This window comes from Erythrolamprus reginae, chromosome 2, assembly GCF_031021105.1.
Source record: "Erythrolamprus reginae isolate rEryReg1 chromosome 2, rEryReg1.hap1, whole genome shotgun sequence".
Taxonomy (NCBI): Eukaryota; Metazoa; Chordata; class Lepidosauria; order Squamata; family Dipsadidae; genus Erythrolamprus; species Erythrolamprus reginae.
The window spans coordinates 55,177,472-55,205,261 of NC_091951.1; the positions used below are offsets into that span (position 1 = coordinate 55,177,472).

Here is a 27,790-nt window from a genome sequence, read left to right on the forward strand (position 1 = left end):
ACTTTTTATCTGTGCCATTATAACTTTGAACTCTCAGTAAACGAACGGCTGTAAGTTTAAGGACTACCTATACTCCACTTTCATCCACTCATTTTCTTAAAAGCTACCTGATTGGAAGGATTCTGGGTGGCCTACCAAACACCATACATTACTCTTAGTCTTCTCATTGTTCCTATCACCAATCTCCTCCCACTTATGACTGTATGACTGTAACCTGTTGTTTATATCCTCACAATTAATATTAATATTGTTTCCTGAATGCTTATTTGTATCCTATGACAATCGTTAAGTGTTGCACCTAATGATTCTTGACAAATGTATCTTTTCTTTTATGTTCACTGAGAGCATATGCACCAATGACAAATTCCTTGTGTGTCCAATCACACTTGGCCAATAAAGAATTCGATTCGATTCGATTCTGCACCAGACAACATAGAAATAATATAATAGGAAACAACAACAATCAAAGTAGAACTGAAGAAAGGAACAGAACAAGATGGCAAAAACCAGCAGACATCCCAAAACATCCCGCTGCAAAGCTGTGCAGAAGAGGTGAGTGTTCAATCTGAGATTAGTTGGGGAAAAGATCAGAAGCAACATGAGAAAATATTATTTTACTGAAAGAGTAGTAGATCCTTGGAGCAAACTTCCAGCAGACGTAGTTGGTAAATCCAACGTAACTGATTTTAAACATGCTTGGGATAAACATATATCACTCCTAAGATAAAATACATGAAATAGTATAAGGGCAGACTAGATGGACCATGAGGTCTTTTTCCGCCGTCAATCTTCTATGTTCCCATATTTCTATTTTCACCACTCTCTGAATGACTGTTAAGGAGGCTCCATTTAGTTTCTCAGCAACGCATTGTTCTAGGGAGGAATGGGCCAACTCACCATGGCCAACATGCTGCAGGACAACTTGCCATAGCCAACTCATTGTGGGACAATTTAACAATTCTATTTGATTATTTAAAATACATTTTTTTAAAAGATTTTATTTTTTTGCCATTTACATTTTATTCTGTCCCTCCTTTTGCATTCTTTTTTAAATGATTCTATTTTATCATTTCTGCCGTGAGTCCTCCCCGAGGGACGGGATATAAATCCGATAGATAGATAGATAGATGGATGGATGGATGGATGGATGGATAGATAGATGATAGATAAATAGATAGATAGATAGATAGATAGATAGAGATAGATAGATGATAGAGATAGATAGATAGATAGATAGAGATAGATAGAGATAGAGAGAGAGATAGATAGATAGATAAATAGATTAGATAGATAGATAGACAGACAGACAGACAGACAGACAGACAGACAGACAGAGAGAGTCTTTGATATTAGTGTAACACTTAGCCTGCAGTGAGTTATCCCATGGTGAGTTGGCCGTGGCAAGTTAGACATGGCAAATTGTTGTAGACTTGTTCTAGGGAGTGGAGCTGAACGTAAGAAGCAGGATACTCATGGCCCCTTTCTTAGAACTATTAGCATCCCAATTTGGGATGAACACACTGGATGAGCCAGATCTATCTAAAGCACATGGTCCTGCAAGTAGCTATGGCCTTATAGGTTAAAGCAAGCATTTGAAATTGTACTCAGAAGCCTACTGGAAGCAAACACAGCACTTTTAAAACCAATGTTAGGTAGCACTGGTGCCTCTCACCCATGACTAGGCAGGCTGCTGCATTCTGTCCAATTCTGGGTAACCTTCAAAGGCAGCCCCATGTAGAGTACTGCAGTATAGAATTTGAGAGATGATGAAGCCATGGATAACCACTGCCAGGTCATCCTGCATCCTGTTGCAGGATTCCACACATCTATGGGTCACATCTACTATGAGTTCTGAAAACAGCCACATCCATTCAGGAGGGAGCAGAATCATGGAAAACCAGTCCTTTCCCCTCCCAGCTATATACATAATTTGCAAATACATCACCAAAGGTCAGTAATGTGAAAGGCCATCCAAGAGGTCAAATATAGGTAAATGCAGGTAGTAGCCATGCACTTCCCTCTACCAGGCTCAACACAGACCGTCCATCAGAGCAACCAACATGGTCCAGACTATATGTTGTCTCTAGAAGAGTATGGAGTTGGAACCTCGTCATTGCCTCAACAATTTGCCTTAAGAAGAGAGATTGAAGCAGGCAGCACACATAGCAAGATTTGACACATGCAGGAAGAAGGCATACAATGCCCTTTTCAAACGTAGAACATAAGATGGATGAGTTGACATAAGATCTAACCTTCTGCCCCACCTCCAAGACCTTCTGCCCCACCTCCAAGACCTTCTGCCCCACCTTCAACACCTTCTGCCCCACCTTCAACACCTTCTGCCCCACCTCCAACAACTTCTGCCCCACCTTCAACACCGTCTGCCCCACCTCCAATACCTCTTGTAGAGGTAGAGGTATTGCAGGTGGAAGTAGAGCAAGGTACCTGATTTAGAGCAAGAATCAATCCCACAAGTGAGAGAACTCAAATCACAAATCACCCTGTCCATTTTCTCAGAGTTCACAGACCTAAATGAATCTCGGGTTAAACTGCTAGATTCTACCCAAGTCATTGTTGATTCTCTCCATGTGGAGTGGGCAGCACAAATAGGGGTGATTTTATGTGTGGAACTATTTGCCACACACACAGAGGACATGGGGCACACTGAAAATTGCTGCAGGGATACAACCCTGCAGCGAGAATGAGAAGAAAGGCCACTGCCCCTGAATTAATAACAATAATAATAATTTATTGGATTTGTATGCCGCCCCTCTCCGAGAACTCGGGGCGGCTCACAACAATAATAACAATGTACAAATCCAATATTTAAAAACACAATTTAAAAACCCTTATTAATAAAATAATCACACAACCCAATCAAACCATACATAAACCAAGTAGTTAGGGGAGGTGTCAAAATCCCCATGCCTGGCGGAAAAGGTGAGTTTTCAACAAATTACGAAAGGCAAGGAGGGTGGGGGCAGTTCTGATCTCCAGGGGGTTTCAGAGGGCCGGGGCCGTCACAGAGAAGGCTCTTCCCCTGGGTCCTGCCAGACGACAGTGCTTAGTCGACGGGACCCAGAGAAGGCCAACTCTGTGGGACCTAATCGGCCGCTGGGATTTGTGCGGCAGAAGACGGTCCCGGAGGTATTCTGGTCCGATGCCATGTAGGGAATTATTAGGTGGATTGTCAATCATGCCCCTTATCCATATATGATTACAATTTAAAGTAGTAAAAAGTTCTTTTAACCAAGAAAATAAATGGAAAATAAATGTCTAAGGAGATTTTCAGTTATCTAGACATGGTGGCACACCCATTTGCATTACTCAGCAGACACTGAGGACTGAAAAACCTCAATGACTCTCTAAAAGAAAGCAAACGTCTAACTGTCTGCAAGGGGTATAAATCCTTCCATTGCCAGTCAAAGCTGAAATGGATGAGAAATGAAACCTCTTTAAATAAAAAAAAGGAAGTTCAGTTACCTCTTGAAAAAGCATCTCTGGGACAGTTGGGAAATAGTAAATTTAACTCCCAGATAGCCAAACACAACAAAGTTATAGAGGTGTATAGCTTTTATTTAATATAACAATGATAGGGTTTCATTCTGTAATAGCTATTTTATGTTGAACTCTTACAACTATCACATTATAAGGCCTGAAATATGACATCTTTTAGTAACTATTGTAGAATGATAGCAACCCAGGCTTTGTAGTGAAGAGTAAAATCTAAGAAAAGCAGATGATAAAGCAACTCTTAATATTGCTTTATATCAGTGTTTCCCAACCTTGGCAACTTGAAGATATCTGGACTTAAAACTCCCAGAATTCCTCAGCCTTTCCATCTAGCAGTTCAAAAGCATGTTCTAAGAGAGTAGATAAATAGGTACCACTTCGTTGGGTAAGTAACTGTGTTCCATGCACCTTTTGTCAGGCCGAAGCCATCGTTTGATTTGGAGACTTTGGCCTGCCACATATTATGCATTAGATGAGTGTTTCTCAACCTTGGCAACTTGAAGAAATTTGGACTTCAACTCCCAGAATTCCCCAGCCAGCATTTGCTGGCTGGGGAATTCTGGGAGTTGAAGTCCAAATTTCTTCAAGTTGCCAAGGTTGGGAAACACTGCTTTACATGACTGAAAGCGGTATGTTGTTTTAAATGAATACAAGTGCGTTTCTTGAGGAGGAGTGCCAATTGCAAAAGCAATAATTGCTTTGCCGCTTTATTGATACCTTTTAAGGCTTTTTGTCCCATCAGTGACATTTTTCTAAAATGGTATTCTTCCAACAGACTTGAAATTTTTTTTTAACTTCAAATGACATTTTGAATAACATGAGCTAGCTCTCCTTTCTAAGGCACTACATTTTCTGTTGCTTAAATGTGGCCAATTTTCTCCTTATCGGCTATGACTAATTCACACCTGGTTTAAAAAAAAAGACATATACTGTGAAAACAACCTTTGGATGTAGACAATTGTGTTTTCTTCAAGTACAACAGCGTAAAACATTTTAGCTGCCCTTTTGAGTGTTCCTACTTAAGTATGCCTACAGGAATTAAGGCATGGGAGGGCAATCCATTCCATAAGGTGGTTGCCAAATTTAAAACTGGGAAAAGCAAAAGAATCGCAAAATGGCAAATTATAGGAACTAAACCATTGCTTAACCAACTTAGATTAGATTAGATTTATTGGATTTATATGCCGCCCCTCTCCGCAAACTCGGGGCGGCTCACAACAAGTAAAAACAATACATAATACCAAATCCAATACCCACCAATCCAATTACAATGTTAAGCTAAAAAATTCATAAAAAACAACCCCAGAATATTAAAAAACAAGCACACAATCAATCTAACACCAAAACAACATGGGCAAGGGGGAGATGTTTCAGTTTCCCCATGCCTGACGACAGAGGTGGGTTTTAAGGAGCTTACGAAAGGCAAGGAGGGTGGGGGCAATCCTAATCTCAGGGGGGAGCTGGTTCCAGAGGGTCGGAGCCGCCACAGAGAAGGCTCTTCCCCTGGGTCCTGCCAGACGACATTGTTTAGTCGACGGGACCCGGAGAAGGCCAACTCTGTGGGACCGAACCGGTCGCTGGGATTCGTGCGGCAGAAGGCGGTCCCGGAGATATTCTGGTCCGATGCCATGAAGGGCTTTATAGGTCATAACCAACACTTTGAATTGTGACCGGAAACTGATTGGCAACCAATGCAGACTGCGGAGTGTTGGAGTGATATGGGCATACTTAGAGGAGCCCATAATTGCTCTCGCAGCTGCATTCTGCACGATCTGAAGTTTCCGAACACTTTTCAAAGGTAGCCCCATGTAGAGGGCGTTACAGTAGTCGAGCCTCGAGGTGAACTTAGCATTCTAAGCCTTTACTCACTACCTTGCTTTTCTTCTGTCCATTCCAATACATAGTAAGAAAGCTAAAGAGAGGGAGAAAGAGAGAAAGAGAAAGAGAGAAAGTGAGAGGGATTGAGATTGTCAGGGTGGGTGAAAGGTTAAGGCATTATATTTGGACTGAAGAAACCCATGTACAGTGATCCCTCGATTTTCGCGGGTTCAAACTTCGTGAAACGGCTATACCACGGTTTTTCAAAAAATATTAATTAAAAAATACTCCACGGTTTTTTTTCTATACCACGGTTTTTCCCACCCGATGACATCATACGTCATCACTAAGAGTCACTTCTCTCTCTTTCTCTTTCTTTCATGTCATTCTCTGCTTCAATCATTTTCTCATTTCTCTTTTTTCTTCCCTTTTTTCTATCATTTCTCTCTCTCTCTCTCTCTACCTTCCACTCTCCCCCCTCTTGCTCTCTCTCTCTCTCTTTCTCCCTCTCTCTCTCCCTCTCTGTGAGAACGCCTGCCCCGCCTCTCCTGCAGCCCCCTCGCTGATAGCTGGGATGAAAGAGCTTTCAGCTAAGGGACTGTGAGAGGGGCGGGGCGGGCATTCTCAAAGCATTCAGAGTGGCTAGCGGCTGAATGAGGAGGATGAAAAGCCGTAGCCGCCAGCGCTGCTGCAAGAGGGCCCATGTCCCAAGAAAGCCAGTGAGAGGGGCGGATCGGGCAGGCGGGGGGGTAGCGGTGAGGGGGCCGGAGGCAGCCAACATTCAAAACAATCTTTGTCGGCCTCCGCACTTTCGTCGCTCCCTGCCCCCAACTTCAAGCCCGGCTCCTTGCGCTGCCTTGAAAAAGGGTGCGTGGGGGTAGTTTTTGGCTGTCCATAGCCAAAAATGGTGTTTTTACTTCCGCACCGCTACATCGTGGAAATTCGACTTTTGCGGGGGGTCTTGGAACGCAACCCCCGCGAAAATCGAGGGAACGCTGTAATGGCAATTCACTCAATGGCTTTGTCCCTGCTTTTCTTCTCTCTTAGCCCCAGTTATCTCACAAGCTTGTTGTGTCATAAAATGTAGGGGAAGTACGTGTTATGGCATGACGTCTTAAGGTTTCAGAGAAAGGTGGATAGAAGTGTAACAAACCCATCAGAAAGCCTAATTATTGACAAAATATATAGGTGTGTAGAGATGGATAAAATCACAAATTCAATTAAGGGAACTAAAATTAAAGAATCAAAACGATCATGGTACAAATGGCATGAATGGATTCAAAAGAAAAATTAAAAATGTTACAATACAAAGTATCAGTATATATAGAAAGAATAACAAATACCTTACGAATGTCAATAGAAATGAAAAGCAAACATTTTCCCTCCTTCCTTTTATCTCAAAGATGTATTATACCAATGATATATATAATTGAATGTATATTATTAAATTAAAGATATAAAGAAATGAATGATATATACAAAAGGTAACAGAGATGGAATAAGATACGTAAAACTTAAATAAAACCTGTGAGAAATATTTTTGAAAACAATAAAGAGATTTATTTTAAAAAAAGTGTGACAAACCCAACCACTCAACCAGTCACCCAATCAAATTTATTTTTAGAATAAGGTAGCAATTTAAGAGAGAGAACTGCCAATAGCACTTAGCTTTTTTTCTCAGAGGCACCTGCAGATAGCAAAAACAAAAAGTAACATATATGCTACCATTATGGTTGGGGCATAATCAAACAGGACAAACTGTGGGAAATAGAGAATTTGCCCCACCTGCTCTAACCAGCTTATTTATTTATTTATTTATTTATTTATTTTATTTATTATTTAGATTTGTATGCCGCCCCTCTCCGCAGACTCGGGGCGGCTCACAACAAAGTGAAAACAATTTACAACAAATCTAAATTACTGTTTAAAAATATTTTAAAAACCCCATTTTCTAAACAAACATACATACAGACATACCATTCATAAATTGTATATGCCCGGGGGAGATGTCTCAGTTCCCCCATGCCTGACGACAAAGGTGGGTCTTAAGGAGCTTACGAAAGGCAAGGAGCGTAGGGGCAGTTCTAATCTCCGGGGGGAGTTGGTTCCAGAGGGCCGGGGCTGCCAGAGAGAAGGCTCTTCCCCTGGGGCTCGCCAATCGACATTGTTTAGTTGACGGGACCCGGAGAAGGCCCACTCTGTGGGACCTAATCGGTCGCTGGGATTCGTGCGGCAGCAGGCGGTCTCGGAGATATTCTGGTCCAGTGCCATGAAGGGCTTTAAAGGTCATATAGTGAAGACAAATTTAAGAAGTAATAAAAATAATGCCTGGGATAAACATATATCCACCCTAAGATAAAATACAGAAAATAGTATAAGGGCAGACTAGATGGACCATGAGGTCTTTTTCTGCCATCAATCTTCTATGTTTCTATAATATTGTTTCACATTATCTAACAATAGTTTTAGCATAGATTTAGGACCCTTGAAAATTCTTCAAGATCAGAAGCTTTTCTCAAGTTCCCTTGTTCAAATGAATGATATGAAGCATGGGCGTCAAACTCGCCATGTCACGTTGGGATCATGTGATATTTCGTGAGGTTTTTCCCATTTGTGCAGCTGGGGTGGGCGTGGCCTACGTGTGACAACAGTTTTACCCCTCTGATATAGACTCAAACTGGTTTTCTAGATCACACCTTACTTAACTATTGAGTAAGTCGGAATTGGTTAGATTTACACAACATTTGATGAAAAAGCTAACCACGTTATGTTTTGGCATGATGGAACTTCTTTAGAATCTTTCTGTTAGAAATCTAGTATCAATGTGAAAATATCCATATGCATATTTTGAACTGCTTGAAGTAGAGTTTATTTAATTAGTTGATTTATATGGTTGTCTACTTTCAAAAAGTGACTGAGATGTTAAAACTTTTCCAAAGAATAGTAAAAAATAAAAAGGAACATAGTGCATATGAGACAAAATCATTCAAAACCAACAATGCCCTAAAAACAATTGTAGAAAGCTTCGATTCAAAAATTTGATGAGAGCAATTTGACCGAAATCTTCCATCAAATTGAATCTTTGAATCAAATCAATGAGTTAAATCAAGTATGGATGCCTTCAAATTAATTCGATGAACTTCTCCACATACACAATTGACTCTCTTTTTTTAACTACAAATCCAAATCAAAAGGAAACACAAATGCACAGGAAAACACAGATACTTCAAGCAAATTGATTTGAATTGCAAATCTGAATTGGATCAGGGCTGATTTATATACCCTATTAGAGAAACTTATTTTAAACTTCTCCTTCATTTTCAAAAAATGTCTTGGGAATTTCAGTATTCCAATTTTATTTAATAAGACTAAAGAAAGTTTAGAGGGCGTAAGTAGATAAACATAATAAGTATACAGTATGTGAAAATGACAAATGTGGCCATTTCTATTACAATATATTGTCACAGCCAGAACAATTTGTTGTCATAAGATGCAGCAGTTTTATAGGGAAGGGGACCAACAGAGGCAGTAATGGGCAGCCAAAATTTTTACTGCCACATTGTGGGTGTGGCTTAATGGTCATTTGACTGGGTAGGAGTGGCTTGCTGGCCATGTGATCAGATGGGAATGGCTTGACTGATCATCATCGTTCAAGTGAACTATTAAGTCCTCGACTCATAACCTTACCAGTGTTGCTCACTGGGGTGACAATTTGCTTCGTGTTTCCCACGCTCTCCTTCCTGGTTCCCCTCCGCCTCAGGGTGGGTAGCTAGGTGAACGGGTGCTGCCAGAAGCATAAATAACTTCTACCCATGCCTTCTGCTTGCACCTCAGGTGGGAGGTGGCCACGTGAGGCTGGAGGGGAGCCGGGCAGGAAAGAGGGAAGCTTGTCTGAGGCCAGGAAGGAGGAAAGAGGAAAAAAGCAAGGAGTGCAAACACAGCAATAGCAGCAGGGGAAAAAAGGAGAGCTAAGCCAAGACCAGTAATCCAGGAAGTGACAGCCGCCAATAAGCTGGAGCTGCGCATGCATCTTCATTTCCGCCGGTGGAACTGTGTTCCACCCCGTCCTGCCTGCTGCCCACCCCTGAATATAGACATGAAAAAATAAAAATATGTGGTCAAAATGTAAAAATAAAGATATCATGTATGAACTGCCTTGCAGTTTTGAGCTTTAAATATACAATGGAGTAATGTAAAATTCACGCCAAGAACTGAGACTTTAAATAAGTCTTCTATCTTATTCTTTGTAACACAACAGGAATCTTATTTACAGTACAGTATTTCCATGTCTGAGATACAAAGAATATTATCTCTTTTCCACTAATGAAAAATTGTTTCCCAATTGTGATTTATGTCCCTTGTTTAAGAAATCCTTATGCCATTTAGTGCTTCTAAAACATATACAGTACTTAGTTACTCATTTTATTTATTTATCTATCAATCATATTTATATAGCTGCCCACCACACAAAAACTGACTCTGGATAGTGTACAACCATTACTTACAACAATAAATATATACAATCATTATTAAAACACCACAAGGCACAAGAATGAATGCATGAAGGCAGAATTTTGAAATCCCAATCTTGTCTTCTCAGTTCACCCATAAGCTTTGCTTACTAAGAAGTAGTAACATGGCCCAGTGAGCAAAAAGTTACTGAACCAAGTCAGGGCAATAAACAGAATGCAGAAGTGGGAGGAGCCTATGCAGCACCATTTTCCTCCAGCCAAAATTGTTCTCAAGACTAATACAGTGTTCCCTCAATTTTCGCGGGGGATGCGTTCCAAGACCGCCCGCGAAAATTGAATTTCCGTGAAGTAGAGATGCGGAAGTAAATACACCATTTTTGGCTATGGACAGTATCACAAGCTATCCCTTAACACTTTAAACCCCTAAATTACCATTTCCCATTCCCTTAACAACCATTTACTCACCATTATTACTGGTATTCACCATTGAATAAGACATTTAGTGATCCTGATATTTATAAACATAATTATTTATTAACAATAATAATTATTTTTTGCTATTTATTTGCAAAAATTATTAGTTTGGCGATGACGTATGACATCATCGGGCGGGAAAAACCGTGGTATAGAAAAAAACCCCGTAAAATATTTTTAAATTAATATTATTTGAAAAACCATGGTATAGACTATTCGTGAAGTTCAAACCAGCGAAAATCGAGGGAACACTGTATTTCATTTTCTGCTTTAAGAGTTGCGCCATTTATGTATTCCAATATGCCACATTTCTTTGCCTATTGCTTTCTCTTTGAAATAATGGAAGCTACTTTAATAGTGGAGGTCTCAAGCCATTGACAACTGTCTACCACGGAGAGCACAGAAGAATGGAAAGAGATGCTATGACTCTAGCATGAAGAGAAGGAATGCCATTTTCAAATGTTTATTTGGAAATACACTGTTTTATTTTGGTGTTATGCTTGGGGACAGAATTGATTGTGTGAAAAAGCACATTCCTGCTATGGAATATTTTGGTGTCTTCCCAACATTTTCTTGGTTTTGTCCAGGATGCATCATTCTGGGAGTCATTCATTGATTTCCAGTAGTAAACGTGAAACATGAGTAAAATTGGAACACAAAGTTTTACAGTTTTGCTATTCAATTATTATCATACGTTTTTAAAAACATATTTTGAGCGCCAGCCATTTTAGCTGAAAAACTGCAGCCAAATCTCTAATGACTGTGCTATGTGTAAACTGAAACCAATCTCCAGGTCTACAGTTAGCCTTAAGAATTTAATAAAACAATCCAGGAAAGAATGGCCAATAATAATAAATGTGATAGTATTTATGGTACAGGGCTTTTTACTCTTTAGGCTAAAAAAGAACTTGCTTGATATTTTGATGTCCTATCCTGCTAGTCTCAAAAGTCAAGCTAAGTAGAAAAAATAAGAGACTAATTTCTGCTGCCTAAAAAAATCTAGACATATCTTAAATAGTGGGCAGCAGTCTTCCTGAAATACTACTTTTTTCACCCCAAAATGACGCAATGTCTTATTATAGTCCATGGTTCAATCCTACGTTTTCCTTAGCTTCAGTACTTTGGTGCAATCGTTCCAAATGGAAATGCCATATAATTTTATTTGCTGGAATGGCAGCAGTGTTTTTGGCTCTGTTTACATTTATTTATCTGGAACTCAAAGAAAGGCAACTGAATGAATCAGCATCATTTAGTTATATGGCAAATTACATTGGCTTGTTAGTCCTATGTAGGCTTTCCAGGGGAACCCTTACAATTGAAAAAGAAATTGTGAAAAAATATTTATATAACATACTCAAAAATATCCACAGAAAGGTTTTGTTCATGCCATGAAGATGGAAATTATTAGATGTTTTGCTTCTCAACTGGCACTGGTCTGTATTCTAAAAAAAAATCCTGCATACAATCGAAGGGAAAGTGAAATCGATTTTGCGATTTCATTTCATATAGAAGGTACAATATCTCATAAATAAATGGAAAGAAGTCTTCAAAAGAAATGGTGTCCTTGAGAAAAAGAGTGTATTCGTCTCCTTCCTTAATGGTACTTGCAAGTCTAGAAGACTGCTTCTGTTTGAATGACATTTCCACTGTTAATAACATGAGCATAAATGCAACATATACAATGTCATCATTTTTATATACAATATCTTCGCCATCCTATGAGATAACAGCCACGGTATTCCATCTTTCTCTAGATTGGTGCTTTCCAAAATTGCCAACCAACAAAACACTATTTTTTTTAAAGTTCAAACATCTGGAAGGCCTCCATAGAATGTTGAAGACTACAATATTCATGTGTAGTTAGAGTGATTTTATTAAATAATTGATTTTATGATGGAGATGAACTTAACTCTTCATTCACAAGTTTCTACCAAGTGGTAGAAGACTACTCCAAATCAGTTACAGCAGCAGATTCAGAGCAGTAAGAGAATCGAGGGACCAGGTTTTCCACTTTCCACGAACTTTTCTTTTGACTTGCCTTATGATCTTTCCACTAATAACAATTGATTGATACTGTACATGCTTCTCTACTTATCCTTGTCATAGGACTGGAAGTAACATTATCAATGTTTATCTGATTCACCTGCCAAAATTGTTGCCCTTACTCATTCTACATATGCAGTTGTATCATGTAGCATTACCACTTGTCATCTGAAAATGACTAAGTTGATAATTTCCATAGCAGTTACAGAGATCACTATTTGTCATAGTGACGTAACAAGACGTATCTTCATTCCACTTAGTAAGCAATGTTAATTTTACCTCTATTTTTAAATGATGATTAAGCCTGGTTGTGGATATTTGAACGTGGAGCATCTGATAGTGAGCTGCAGCTCATGATAGCTTATGTTGGTCAAAGTCCTCATTTTTTGACACTACAAATTTATCCAACTTTCTTCCTGATGCATTCAGTTTTATTTAGATGACAACTCCCATCATACTCATGAAGCAATGTAATAGTGTGACCAATTTTGAACAATGCTCAGGAAAATCACTCCTTACTATCAATCTCACCAGGTAGATCAGACCATGAAATCAACTCCACAGGAAAGCAAAAACTACTTTCCTCAAGACTGGTTAATAAAATTTTACAAGTTTGCTGTACCTCTTCCTCATGGGTACAGTGAATTGTGGATTGCCTGGACCACTTATAATTGTTAATTGGGTGTTGTGGAGTTTTAAAATGTTCCAGTCCCTTTTGCCTAAACTTTTCTGCCAAAGTCATCTTCCTTACTCTTTAAACTTACCAACAGGTTTGGATATCTCATAGAGAGTAATGGCCATTTTGGGCCACTGAAGCCAACTCCCTACTCAGTGCTGGAAACCAAGCTAAAACATTGAATTCATCCAGTGTAGTCATCAAGAACTGAAGAAGCTTCTTGCATGGGAAGTGAAACATTTTCAAGGGAGGGCGGGAAACTAAGAAAGTCCAGTTGACTTGTTGAAAAGCACCTTTGGGACAACCAAGACCTGGATGATGGAGAACCTCCATAGACATTCATCCAGTGAAAGGAAGTTCACCACCAATTAATTACACAATCAAATTGCTCTTACTAATAGAAACCTCAACTGCAATATGTCTTCTTGCAGCTTGAATTCCATAGATAACCTTCTAGGATGATAAGAGAAGGGATTCTGATCTTCTCTGTCCTCGGGTCTTTGACGAGTGCTCCTACGCCGCTGCTCCATCTTCCCTTCTCAAGTCTAAGTAATTTCTAAGTCCTTCAGTCTCTCTTAGTAGAACTTAGATTCTGATCATACTCCTTGTCTCTGAGCACGATACTCAGGGTGGGACCTGACTGATGCAGAATACAGTATAACGTTAACATTATGGTGCCTGTCTGGAGTTGTTATCCCCATGGCATAACTGATTGAGAAAGCAAAGGTTTGCTAAGGTGTGTTTTTTAAATTTTAATTCAAAACAACCGAGGAAAAGGATGGCCATGAGAGGAAGCCGCACATTGCTCACAGAACAACAGCTAATCTATTATTGATCAAGAAATAATTAGTGTTTAAGGGACTCTTGGAAACAAAACTAGGAAGGTGGAAAGGAAAAAGAAACACAACTGCCAGACCATGTTAGTAGCCGCTGGGGAATTCAAGGGCAAAGGGGTTCTGTTGACTTGGAAAGCTGTCAACAAGTAGACTTCATCCAATAACGGCAACCACTGGATAATATTATACAGCATTTTCAAGGACTGGATTCAGAAAAATCCCATGAGGGGTGGGGGAGAAGGGTGGATCATTGCATGTCTAGGGAAAACCGCTGCAAGCATTAGCAATATGGATTCCCAGAGCATATACTTCTAATTCCTCCCCCCTTCTTTAAAACATCCCTGTTACAATATTGTGATTGATTTTATCTCTAGTGACATAAAGAAAAAAAAAATCTCTTGAGATCTCACGTTTCTGCTGCTTCTTGCTACCAGCAAAAACGATACCTTCAGAATCAGATAGTGCTGTTTTGTTATTAAAATATAAACACATCACACACATACACACACACAAATAGAATAGAATAGAATCATGGTCAAATCAGCATTATATTGCTGGACTACTTGCCCCATTTGGAAGGTCTTTTTTAAAATTTTAAATGAAATGATGTTTTTCTAAAGAATTTCCCCTCTTCTGAAGGAAATGGGGAAAAAAAGGAGGTGTGGCATTTGCTCTCAGCAATGCAACATTCCAGAGGTCCCCCATCTCTTTATGTAAAGAATCGACTCTTGAGACAGATGGAAAGGGGGGTAGGGGGTGAATGAAAAGAAGGAGCAGCTTTAGAATGACAGCTGTTTGTAAACAATCCCTTTGCTCACTCGGCAGGAGGATCCAAATCCTCTCTAAATGGATCTCAAATTCCACACGGAAGATTTCGAAGCGTCTTAGGAATTCCTTGAGCCATTCGCCAGGCGGGCACCTGGGAGTGCCTTAGTAGAGGAGGGCGTTCTGGAACTTAAGCGAAGGGAGAAGACTCTCACGCCAAAGTTTTGGATCCCCATTCATCAGATTTTTTACTTCATTCCAGGGAGAGGGAGAAAGGGGAGAGGAAGCAGGAAGGGGCTACCGTTTTCTGCTCGCCTGCCCGTTCCCCTCCCACATTTTGCATACCTGCTTCCATTTTAACCAAAGGCTAAAATTCCTTTGCGGACAGCGGCACAAAATTAAACCCAGAGTAGGTGGGATTTTTTGAGACCAAGTACTAATTGTGCTTGTCTGTCAGTCCCACCCATGTTAAAGCAAGCCTGATCGTAGTAGAGGCCTTTGGGGATGTTGGGTGACTTTAAGCCGCCCTGGGTTTTCGGAGAAGGGTGGCCTACAAATCTAAATAATAATAATAATAATAATAATAATAATAATAATAATAATAATAATAATAATATAACCATCAGCATCAGCATCATCAGCATCATCCCAGGCTTAAGCCAGGAGAAACCACATTCATTATAACAGGTTTGCCTTTCACCGAGCAAAGTTGCACTGAGACTACATAAGGGATTTCGGCGTACCTCCCTCCCATTTGTCACACAAAGATGGGGGTCCCCTCCTCCGAAGCAACCCTGGAAGAACCGGCTGCAAAGTTTGGCAGAATCTCTTGTGACTGCCATCCTCCCCTCCTCTGTCATCCAGAGACTGAATGGCTGGTGATCCTCCCTGCCTGCTTCCTTACCCATCATCATCACAACACATGAGAAAACTTTCCTCCCGCAGAAGCTTAACTCCCTAGAAAGCCAAGGGTAATTTACATTATTCCTCTGGGTCTGCCTGGGTAGGTCTGCAACATCGCCCCGTTTTAATTACACTTCTCTGCAATCACCTCCACGCTATTAGCTAACTCGTCAACCAGGTAACTGTTCTGGCAAAGAAGGACAAGGACAATAAAATATCGATCCCTCCTTTCTTCTTGACCAAAAAAAAAAAAAAGGCAAAAGAGAAGGAAAACCCAACCTTCAGCATACCGAATGCTGCTAAATCCGAGCGAGAACAATAAAGGATGATTTCCCTACCCAAAGAAAACTGCTTCACGCAAGCAAATGGGGGGAAGCTCATTGTATCTATGGGGAAACAATAAGGATACCTTTTAGGGTTTTTTTCTTTTGGCATTTGATAAAAAGGGAATTTTCTCTCTGGTAATACTGTTAGGCAGCCGCCACCACCACCCTCCCCGAGATTCCCAAACTCAATGCATCATTCATAATATATAGCACATTAAGAAGCTCGAAACCATTGTAGTCACTGATAGGGATTACAATCTTTAGAGGAGGGGAACGAACCTTTTACACCAAGAAAGAAAGAAAGAAAGAAAGAAAGGAAGGAAGGAAGGGAGGGAGGGAGGAAAGAAAGAAAGGAAGAAAGAAAGAAAGAAAGAAAGGAAGGAAAGAAGGAAGGAAGGAAGGGAGGGAGGAAGGGAGGAAAGAAAGAAAGGAAGGGAGGAAGAAAGAAAGAAAGAAAGAAAGAAAAAAGAAAGAAAAGGGCATTTCCAGCTTAAATGAAATGCCTAGGTAGCCCAATATTAAAAGAAGAAATATGCAAGTTACTAAACTGATTTCAAGGCAAGCCTTCCCACCGATTTCATTAACCACTTTCTGCCTTGCCTTCCCCACCCCCTTTCTGTAAAAGCCATGCCAAGCAATTAGTGCAGCAATAAAATGGTTATCGGGCAACTTTCAAAGGGACTGGCTAAGGTGGGGTGGTGGGATAAGGATTGTGAGCCAGCTGCCTAGATCTAGCGTCCCCCCCCCCTATTTTTATCTGTATTTGAAGAAACGCCCACCCACGCCCCAGACGAAAATAATCAAACAGGTTTTAGTAGCTGAAAAGTGCTTACCGACTTTGGGCTCTTCTTGGGGGCTGGCAATCCTGAAAAAGATGGCAACAAGGAAAAAAAAGAAGAAGAGAGGATTAGCGTATAGATCTTTTACCTTCCGGAAGGAAAAAAACAAAAAAACAAAAACACCCCAAGCCTTAGGTGTATCATCCGAACATAGCCATCTGCAGAGTTATGTCAGATGTTGCTGGAGCACTGGAGTTGGCAGTCTGTTCATATCGAATCAAAGCACGGCTTTTTTTTTTCACGAGGGTGGGGGCGGGGTGTAGAGTTGGTGTGAGGAGAGGAGTGTGTGTATGTGTGTGTGTGTGTGAGAGAGAGCGAGAGCGTGGAGGGGGAGGAGATCTATCTGCATTAGCTATGCTGACTTGTGCTGCAGCAGCCTCGAGGCTGGAGAAAGGAATTCACAGACCTCAGCGGCCTGGGAAATTGAACACTTGGATAGAATCTCAAATGCTCCCCTGGATTAAGAGAGATTTAGCTTACAATTAAGCTGAGGATATTACCTTTTGATGCAAGCGGCGTGTGAAATTTATCAGACCAATTGGAAAGGGGGTGGGAGGTGGTGCATAAACAAGGGGACGGGTGAAGATAGATAGATAGATAGATAGATAGATAGATAGATAGATAGATAGATAGATAGATAGATAGATAGATAGACAGACATAGATAGATAGATAGACAGACAGACAGACATAAATAGATGATAGATAGATAGATAGATAGATAGATAGATATAGATAGATAGATAGACAGACAGACAGACAGACAGACAGACAGACAGACATAAATAGATGATAGATAGATAGATAGTTAAATGATAGATACAGTTAAATGATAGATAGATAGATAGATAGATAGATAGATAGATAGATAGATAGATAGATAGATAGATAGATAGAGAGGCAGGCAGGCAGGCAGACAGCTAGATAAAGACAAGACAGACAGGATCCCAAACACTTTATAACCAAAGTCAAAAAGCATTTGAGACTTCTTGTCACCATGCATCGACGAAACAAAAGCCAAAGCTGAGCAAGAACAAAGGAAGACAACATTTTAATGAAAAGCAAGGTCAATTATTACGGTGGATGCTACTGGCAAACCCCCTAAGTTTCTTGCCAAGTCTAGTCTGCATCATTGTATGAGGAGACCCTCAGCTAGCCGTGCTGTGCAGAGTCCAGGAGATTCACAATGAATGCATCACTAAGTATATCTGAATAAAGAAAGGTGAAAGGGACCTCTAAGGAACAGAAGGAGGGATGGAAATGCAAATAAGGAAGCCCTTTAAAACTCAACGGAGAAGCCCAGAGGAGGTATTTGCATTCTGAACGTAGACTCTTAAAACTGCTGTGCATTTTTCTTTCTTTCTTTTCTTTTGTTTGTGTGCGTTTTGTGTGTGTGCGCTGCAAATGGAAAGCATGGAATGAAGAGATTTTCCTGGTCACCACTTTTTGTACTACAGTGTCCAGATGGAAATGGGATTTTATGCTTATGTGAGTTGATTGGTTAAAAAAAAAAAAACTACATCCCTAACCTGATGGAAAAAGGTAAGGAACAAAAAGAAAATAAATAAAAATAAATCAGGAATTGAGGAAGAACTTACAGTGGAACAAATGGGCAAAGTTTCAGATATAGATCCCCACACGCAGTGTTATAATGTAAAAGGAATTCAACACGTTCCCTTCTTTTTTTAAAGAATTACTTCTTTAGTGTATTATGATAACCCTATGCTAAAGATTACACGCCTGACTAAAAAAAGAATAGCACAAAGAACTGATCATGTATTAAGATGCTACCATCAAGCGATCCAGACTTATTGCTAATAAACCACTATGATCCACACCACTAAGTCATCATCCCATAAGGCTGTAGAGTAATGCTCTCGAAATTATGGCTCCCTTTGATCAGAGCACTATCCAGCAACAGTGATAAACACTGAATTAAATGCTTTTAGTTCTGATATGCTCGTGCTAAATGCAGGGCTGCTTTCTCCGCATATTGTCCATATCATCACATTTTCTACACACTAAATTGTCTATTGACAGTAATTGTAGCTAGGAAACAGTGGCAGGGTGCATGCTCAAACTGCATTTTCTAGCAACTGCCTAGAAATCCTTTTGTTGAGAGCACTTATTTATGTTAACGAGCCGACTTGGGGTCACGTGGTGTTGAAAAATTAATTAATTAAACAATTAAATTGAAGAAGTCTGTGCTTATAAAGCCCCTCCTGTTGCAGGTTACTTGAAGGCAAGAAATGTGATGCTCCCTGGAGAACAAACAAGCCAGAAATATGTTCCCTTTTATAATAAAATCTGCAAATTTTTCAGGATAAGAAACATTGAAACATACTACAGGCAGCCCATGACTTACAATTGGATTCCAGTCCATAGACTGGAACTTCTTCTGTTGCTAAACATGACAGTTGTTAAATGAGTCTTGTCTGATTATAAAATCTTTACGACCTTTTACTTTTACATTATGACCTTTCCCCCCCATGGTTATTAAGTGATTACGGTGGTGGATTGTTGTCGGTTCAAACCGGTTTGCCCGAACCGGTGACAGAAATTTGCCTCCACTCCCCGAATCGGCAGCAATGACAGGCTGGCCATGCCCCCGAACTGGTTCTCTGGTTGCCGCTCCTTGAAAGCGGCGGGCAAAGAACCCTTTGCACATGCGCAAAGGCTTCGGAGTATGCACAGAGGGTCATTTCTGTGGTGTAGGCATGTGCACGAGTGAAGATAGCACTTCCGATGTGATACAAGCCGGTAGGGAAGTGGAACCCATCAAATGGTATAGTAATTCATACAGTACCTGTTAAGCAAATCTGGCTTCTCCTATTGACGTTATATGTTGGAAGTCAGATGGGAAATGTGTGTGCCAACCAGCTGATTATTGGCTCTTTGGGAGGGCGTTTTTGGCTTCCAGAGAGCCTTCAGGGGGGAATGGGACAGGGCTTAATTAACCCCCAGAAAAGCCTTTGGAGCCTGGGGAGGGCGAAACATGAGCATACTGGGCCCACCAGAAGTTGGGAAACAGACCGTTTCTAGCCTCCAGAAGGCCTCTGGAATCTGTTTTTTGCATTCCCCAGGCACTGAATTATGGTCACTCGTGCATGCGCAATAGTGCGCACGCATGCTCTTTTGGCACCCAAAGAAAAAAAGGTTCACCATCACTATCCTAAGACATCCACCCCCTTGCCCAAGGCTCTGCAACTATCATAGCTACATGCCAAGCTCTTGAATTTTGATCACGAGATCACAAGGACTCTGTGACGGCTATATTATTATTATTATTATTATTATTATTATTATTATTATTATTATTAATTAGATTTGTATGCCGCCCCTTTCCGTAGACTCCGTAAGTGTGAGGACCAGGCGTAAGTCACTTTTTCAGGGCTATCATAACTTTCGATGGTGGCTAAATGAATGATTGTAAATGAATGACTCTTGCTATTCTTAGTTTCTTCCTCTTTGGCCTCTGGTGGAGTACAGCATCCCAAAAAAAAAATTAAAAAAAAATCAGAAAACAGGCCAAATGAAATATGCAAAGTGCAAAAGTTGGTTTTGCTGAATAGCCAGGGTTTGGATTCAATGCAGTTTTGCAAATTGCTAACCCAGAATTGCTGAGAATTTTGGCCTGTGTTTCAGAGCAACTTTGCTGGAGTGCCTTATTTTTGTCACTTCACTTCCTTTTCAAACTCAGGTCATCCGAAATACATAGGCAGACAGATCACCTTAGCTTTATGGCCATACCTTATTATTCCACGAGGCACCTTGAATATGTAAATCAGTCTGACTCCAAACAATAATACAATTTTCCCACCATTGTGGTGCCTGGTTACTTTCACTTACTAGACAGAGAGGTGGAAGTGGCTGGGCAGTGGGCGCCTGAATGCTTACACCAAATAATAAACTGGGTTTCTTAGTCAATCTGAGTTAGAATTCTATACCATCAGAAAAAGCACATTTTTCATGGAGCAGGTGTGAGAAATGAGTGCTGTAAATAATAACAGGAAGTGCTGAGCATTTACCAATGGAAATTAAATTATTCAAAGCAGCTGATAATTAATGATCTCCAGCCATCCCTTAACTATACTCTTAAGGGGTCTTTTCCTTGATCAGCTTTCTGTAGTTGACAGGAAATATTGGGTGCTGCTGGAGTCAATATAACCTTGTCTTACCTCTTTATAACGTCCCACCCCATTTTATTTATTTATTTATTTTATTTATTTATTTATTAGATTTGTATGCCGCCCCTCTCCGAAGACTCGGGGCGGCTAACAACAATAAAAAAGACAATGTAACAAATCTAATATTAAAAAATAATCTAAAAAACCCCAATTTCAGAGACCAATCATACAAACAAGCATACCGTGTATAAATTCTATAAGCCTAGGGGGAAGGGAAAATTTCAATTCCCCCATGCCTGATGACAGAGGTGGGTTTTAAGGAGCCTGCGAAAGGCAAGGAGGGTGGGGGCAACTCTGATATCTGGGGGGAGCTGGTTCCAGAGGGTCGGGGCCACCACAGAGAAGGCTCTTCTCCTGGGTCCCGCCAAATGACATTGTTTAGTCGACGGGACCCGGAGAAGGACAACCTTTGAGATTGATAGGGAAGGAAGAACATCCTTGTTAACTATTCATTTGCATGCCTAAGACAATCATAACCCCTTTGTCTAACATTTTGTCCAAGATATCTGAAATGTGGGGTTTTATTTTCATTTTTCATTTAGGCTTTATAGTAAAAAAATCACAAGGTTTTCTTTTTTTAATACTTCGAGAATCTCAACCTTATTAGGAAAGTATTCAAGAGTGAAGAGCAAGCAGGTTTAAATTAAAAAATCCCAATGAAATCTCAATTTGTGAAGGAAATATGACCAACGAATCCACAAATTAGTAAACCTCAGTAATAATGATACATTCTGGATTGTAACATCAGAGGTAGTAGAACCGGGGCGTCAAACTTAAGGCCCAGGGGCCGGATCCGGCCAGCGGGTTGCTTAGAACTGTCCCGCTGCATTGCCCGAGAAACAGCAAAGAACTGTTTGACGGGGCTTCTGCCAACAAAAATAGAGTTCAGGGCTTTGAGCAGCCATCCCAAGCTCCGCTTTCGATGGCAGATGGTTGCAGTAGGCTGTCGTAGCTGAAAACAGAGCTTGGGAGCCCGTTTTCGCTGGCAGAGTATTCGGGCCACTACTGGCCTTCCTGACCCAAGTAACGTCAAGCTGGTCACACTCACACAGCCACATCCATTTTGGCCCCCGGAGGTCAAACACAACCCTGATGTGGTCCTCAATGAAATCAAGTTTGATACCTCTGTAGTAGAACATTGCTGTGTGGGTTCAGGAAGAAATTTGCATGCCAGCTTTCTTGGATGCCAAAATGTTCCCATTAAGCAGTCTAATTCCCGTTAGCCTAGAGCTGCTATCGCTAGTCTGATCCTTCTGGATATTGGACCAGAAACAACTCTCAAACGAACACTTGAATAACAACCTTTGCCAGAGGATGGCGTGAAGGAATACTTTTAATCAGCAATTCCCACCCACCTCCCTTTAATACACAAATATTCCGTATTCACCTTGTAGAACACCCAGGAATTGCACAGGACTTTGTGCATATTGTAAATCCATATAATAGCATATTATGCTATTGTAAATCCAGGTAATAGCAGGGGTTAAATGCTCCTGGTTTGCTCGTGCCTGTCCATCATTGCAAAGCTGGTTGCGAAGGGAGAGTGAAGCTCTGGCCACCTGCTCAGATGCCACCATTTCGGTTCTTTTACCCTCTGGGCATGCACAGAGTATTCTGTGCATGCACAGAGGGTAAAAGAACCCAAATGGCGGCATCCAGGCTGGTGGGCGGAGCCTCATGCTCCTTTCAAGACCGGCTCTTTGACAACTGACAGGCATGAGTGAACCGGGAGATTTCACCCTGGCTAATAGACATCATTGCTTTCATGCCAGCAACCCTAGCTATTTTCTCTATCTTTTTAGCTCATTTCTCTATCTTTTTAGACTAAGCAAAAGCTTCCGCCTGGTCGTGGAAGCTATTAAAACTTGGAAAAGAAATTCCATGATGTGTGAACCAATCAGGCACTAAGCCACAACTACAATATGACTTTTCACCATGTTTCAGTTATTGAGCAAAATCAGAAATTAAAAACTTAATAGGCTTTGTCGTCTATGACAGGTTTTCACTGAGCTGAGGACATGAGACATTACAATTTCTTTGAATATTTTTAGAGACTGTAGATGAACTAAGTCCCGGCCCTCTGGAATCAGCTCCCTCCAGAGATTCGCACTGCCCCCACCCTCCTCGCCTTTCGCAAGAGTCTCAAGACTCATTTATGTTGCCAGGCATGGGGCAATTAGACCAAGACCCCTTCCCTTGTTTGTGAGTTGTAATGTGTGGTTGTGAATGAGTTGGTTGACATATTTTAATGTATATGGGATTTTAGTAGTAATTTTTAATTAATTAGATTTGTTGTCATGTTGGGCCGAGTCTTTGGAGAAGGGCGGCATACAAATCTAATAAATAATAATAATAATAATAATAATAATAATAATAATAATGATGATGATCCACTGGAACTTGTGCCGGAAATACCATTTACCAGTGGCAAAGAACTGGTGGGATCATAAGCCCGAAAATGAGCAAGCAAAACTACTGTGGGACTTCTGACTTCAGACTGACCGAATTCTGAAGCATAACACACCAGACATTGTGATCGTGGAGAAAAAGAAAGTATGGATCATCGACATTGCAATCCCAGGAGACAGCAGAATTGAGGAGAAGCAGCTAGAGAAATTAGTGAAATACAAAGATCTAAAAATCGAGCTGCAACTACTCTGGCATAAGCCAGTGAAAGTGGTCCCAGTGGTACTTGGCACGCTGGGCGCAGTACCAAAGGATCTCAGTGGACATTTGAAAACCATCGGAATTGACAAAATCTCCATCTGTCAATTGCAAAACACCGCTTTACTGGGATCGGCAAACATAATTTGCCGCTACATCACACAGTCCTAGGTGCTTGGGAAGTGCCCGACTGGTGATAAATACGAAATCCAGCAGAGTGATCTCGTTTGCTGTGTTGTACTGACATAATAATTGGTATATGGTGTGTTTGTTTTGATTTATTAGAATGGCTACTAAGACACTGTCATTTCAATCAGTGATGACATCAGTCTTTCGGAAACAAAAACACAAGAAGTATACAACTACTTAAATATGGGCCAATGCAGTCCAAGGCTGCACTAACAGACAGATAGAATCAAGATCATGTAAAGTGTTAGTACCATTTTAAAATACCTGGGTAAGACCACACTTGGAATATTGCCCCCAGTTTTGGTCACCATATTATAAAAATCTGTTGAGACTCAGAAAATATACAGGAAATAGCAAAAGACTTCTGAAGGCTAAACATGTGAAGAATGGTTGCAGGATTTGGGTACATCAAATGAAAAGACACATTGGGGGGATGATATGACTGTAGTGTTCCAATATCTAAGCGGCTGCATACAAGGAAGAGGGGTGGTTGGGTCAGCCCATTCTCCACAGCACCTGACAAGAAGCAATGGATGGAAACTAACCAAGGGAAGGACCAATCTAGAACTAAGGAGAAATGTCCTGACAGTGAGAACAATTAATCAGTGGTATGGCTTGCCTCCAGAAGTTGTGGGTTCTTCATCACTGGAGGCTTAGAATAGAATAGAATAGAATAGAGTAGAACACAATGGACAATCACTTATCTGAAATAGTATAGGTCTCCTACTTAAGCAGGGAATTGGATAGAAGACCTCCAACCCTAACACTTCTAACTCTGTTATTTTGTTAAATCACTTCATTTATATGCTTACTAGCCAATCTCTCTTTCCTTCATGCGTCAGAGGAAACAGCTGGGAAGCACTAGCTATGCTTCCAACCCAACTGCAGCTTATTCCCTGCTCTTGGGTCCTGGATTAGGATTTTAGGATTTATTTTTGTTGCTGACCAGAGTGTACTTTGAAGCAAAATAAAATAAAAATAAAAAATAATACATCCAGGGGAGATCCAGATGCATGGCCATCTTAATTGATAAATTAATCATTCATTAACTTCAGAAGTGTCTTACACTGCTGACTTATTTTGGTTCTGGCAGAAGGATGGTAAATTATGCTGCAATATCAAATCTTTAGATAGATATTAATTTATCACTGGAGAGACTACTGTATTATCTTTCATCAAAGTTGGATAGATCTGAGTAACAACAAGAAGTCCAGTAGAAAAAGAAAAGATAAAGGAGATATTGCTGTATACATTTAAAAAAGAAAACCTAATAGGCATATTTATTAGGGATGGAGGAAGAAGATTATTATAACTTGTATAAGAAATGAATATTTTTGGCATAGGTGATCCATCTAAATATGGAATACTGTCCTCTACTGGACACAAACATTCACAGTACTTTTTAAATAAAGAAATCAAAGCTCATCCCCAAAGTAGAGGCTGCAGGGGCTATATAGAGGGTGTATATCCCCATTATGTGTATTCACATACACAAAATGTCACTTTCCAATTAGCGCTACACATGAGATCCATCTAAAATGAAGAAAACAGAACACGTACACTAAACTAATTATCAGAAACATCTGAAGCAAAACATCCTGCTTAAAGTTCATCATTCGTAAAAGCTGGTTTTACACAGGCTGCTGTGGGGAAATTATAATCGGAAACTATTTTTTTAAAAAACAAAACAAAAATCAACGTATTGTAATTTGGAATTATTCTTCATGCTTGCAATATTATGAATGATGGATTCAATGATTGATTCAATGATGGAAAATTCTTGCTGTAGTCATACTTTCTTTTTGCACAGCATTTATGCTGAGCTATTGAAGTGGAATGATTTATTTTCTTTTTTAAAAGTTGGCTTAGGTTGTTTGAGGATACTGGCACCATCTAAATCACCTTAGGCCAGGAACTAATCAAATAACCATCCATAATCAATGTGCTCCTAGACGCTTCCAAATGGCTCTCTTACACTTTTCAAACATTATTTCAATCTTAAAGAACAGAAGTGGCACATTGCAAAGTAAATGTCAGCCTCCAGTGACATCTATTTCCAAGTACATCTCTGAGCTCCAAATATAGCTCACCTGGCCAATCACAGAAATGTGCTGAGATTCTCCACATATTGAGATATCTCCGTGGGTCCCTCTCAGGAGAGATAGTTCATACTAAAGGTAAAGGGGGCTGCTGCTTCCTTTGTGATGTTGGGTTTGTTAAAACTTATTTATTGCAGAAGTCCAATATAGATCATGTGGGATAGAAAATACAAAATTAGGAAGGAGTGATGCTTTGGATGTATAGGATAACTTTACTACACCCTTTATTATATTAACTGTTGGTTGATTAATTGTATATAGTAGTATATAATATACAGATCATTTAAGAATCAGCTCTAACTCAGGAAGGATAAAGTTCCATAAACAATGAAGATTTCTTGAAAACTAGAGAGGCTGAATAACTATAGCAATAACAATAACAACAGAGTTGGAAGGGACCTTGGAGGTCTTCTAGTGATCTAGTCCAACCATCTGCTTAAGTAGGAAACCCTACCCCACTTCAGACAAATGGTTATCCAATATTTTCTTTAAAACTTTCAGTATTGGAACATTCACAACTTCTGGAGGCAAGCTGTTCCACTGATTAATTATTCTAATTGTCAGAAAATTTATTCTTAGTTCTAAATTGCTTCTCTCCTTGTTCAAGCTTCCACCCATTGCTTCTTGTTCTACCCTCAGGTGCTTTGGAGAAGAGGTTGACTCCTTCTTTGTGGCAACCCCTGAGATATTGGAACACTGCTATCATGTCTCCCCTGGTCCTTCTTTTCATTAAACTAGCCATGCCCAGTTCTTGCAACTGTTCTTCATATGTTTTAGCCTCTAGTCCCCAAATCATCTTTGTCACTCTTCTCTGCACTTTTTCTAGAGTCTCAACATCTTTTTTGCATCGTGGCGACCAAAACTGAATGCAGTATTTCAAGTGTGGCCTTACTCAGGCCTTATAAAGTGGTATTAACACTTCACATGATCTTGATTCTATCCCTCTGTTAATGCAGCCTAGAACTGTGTTGGCTTTTTTTGGAAGCTGCTGCACACTGCTGTCTCATATTTAAATGGTTGTCCACTAGGATAGTTACTACTCTTGAGCAATGTACCACATATAGTGTACCTGTGCATTTTGTTTTTTTTTGCCTAAATGTAGAACCTTACTTTTTTCCCCATTGAATTTCATTTTGTTAGATAGCACCCACTGTTCATGTTTGCCACGATCCTTCTGTATTTTGTGCCTATCTTCTGGAGTGTTGCCTCTTCCTGCCAGTTTGGTATCAACTGCAAATTTGATAAGTTCTCCATCTATTCCCTCGACCAACAGCCTAGTGCTCTGTTTGCAAATATACCTTATACCTTCAAAATTTACCCAGAAGAAAGTTATGTAGTAAGAAAACCCCCAATCTATAGCAAAAGGAACCAGAACATACAATAGGGTTGGAAGGAACTTTGGAGGTCTTCTAGTCCAACCCAAACTTAAGTGGCAGACTCTATTCCATTCTGGACAAATAGCTGTCTCTTCTTGAAAGCCTCCAGAACACTCATAAAAATAATCCACTGATTATTTTTACTGCAAGAAATTTCTCCTTAGTTCCAGGTTGGAACTCTCTTTAATGGTTTTCCATTTCTTATCTTCAGTGCTTTGGATAATAGATTGATTCCCTCTTCTCTGAGACAGCCCCTCAAGTATTGGAAGTTTGCTATCCTATTGCTCCAAGTCCTTCTCTTCATTAGACCAGACATACCTAGTTTCCCCAAGTGTTCATTGCATGGTTTAGCCTCCAGACCCCTTATCATTATTGTTGATCTTCTCTGCACCCTTTTTAGGGTCTAAGCATCTTGGATTTTTTGGGGTGAACCAGAATTGGATGCAGAATTCCAAAAGTAGTCTCACCGATGCAATATAGAGCAGTGCTATCACTCACGCAACCTTGAAACCATCCCTCCGTTGATGAAACCTAGAACTGCATCAGCTATTTTGGCAGCTGCAGCACTGCTGACACAATTCTGGTAAACTGGTGCTTTGTAAATGGGGATA

General features: G+C 40.2%; 1 protein-coding gene across 14 annotated transcripts in view; it reads right to left on the reverse strand.

The window, feature by feature from the left end:
* Positions 1-27,790, reverse strand: part of MAGI1 (membrane associated guanylate kinase, WW and PDZ domain containing 1) — a 655,279-nt gene that overhangs the window by 68,516 nt on the left and 558,973 nt on the right. For all 14 annotated transcript variants that reach the window (XM_070738178.1, XM_070738171.1, XM_070738168.1 and 11 more), the window contains one exon: positions 16,660-16,691. In XM_070738178.1, coding sequence (XP_070594279.1) covers positions 16,660-16,691 — 32 coding nt within the window. The remainder of the gene's footprint in view (positions 1-16,659; positions 16,692-27,790) is intronic.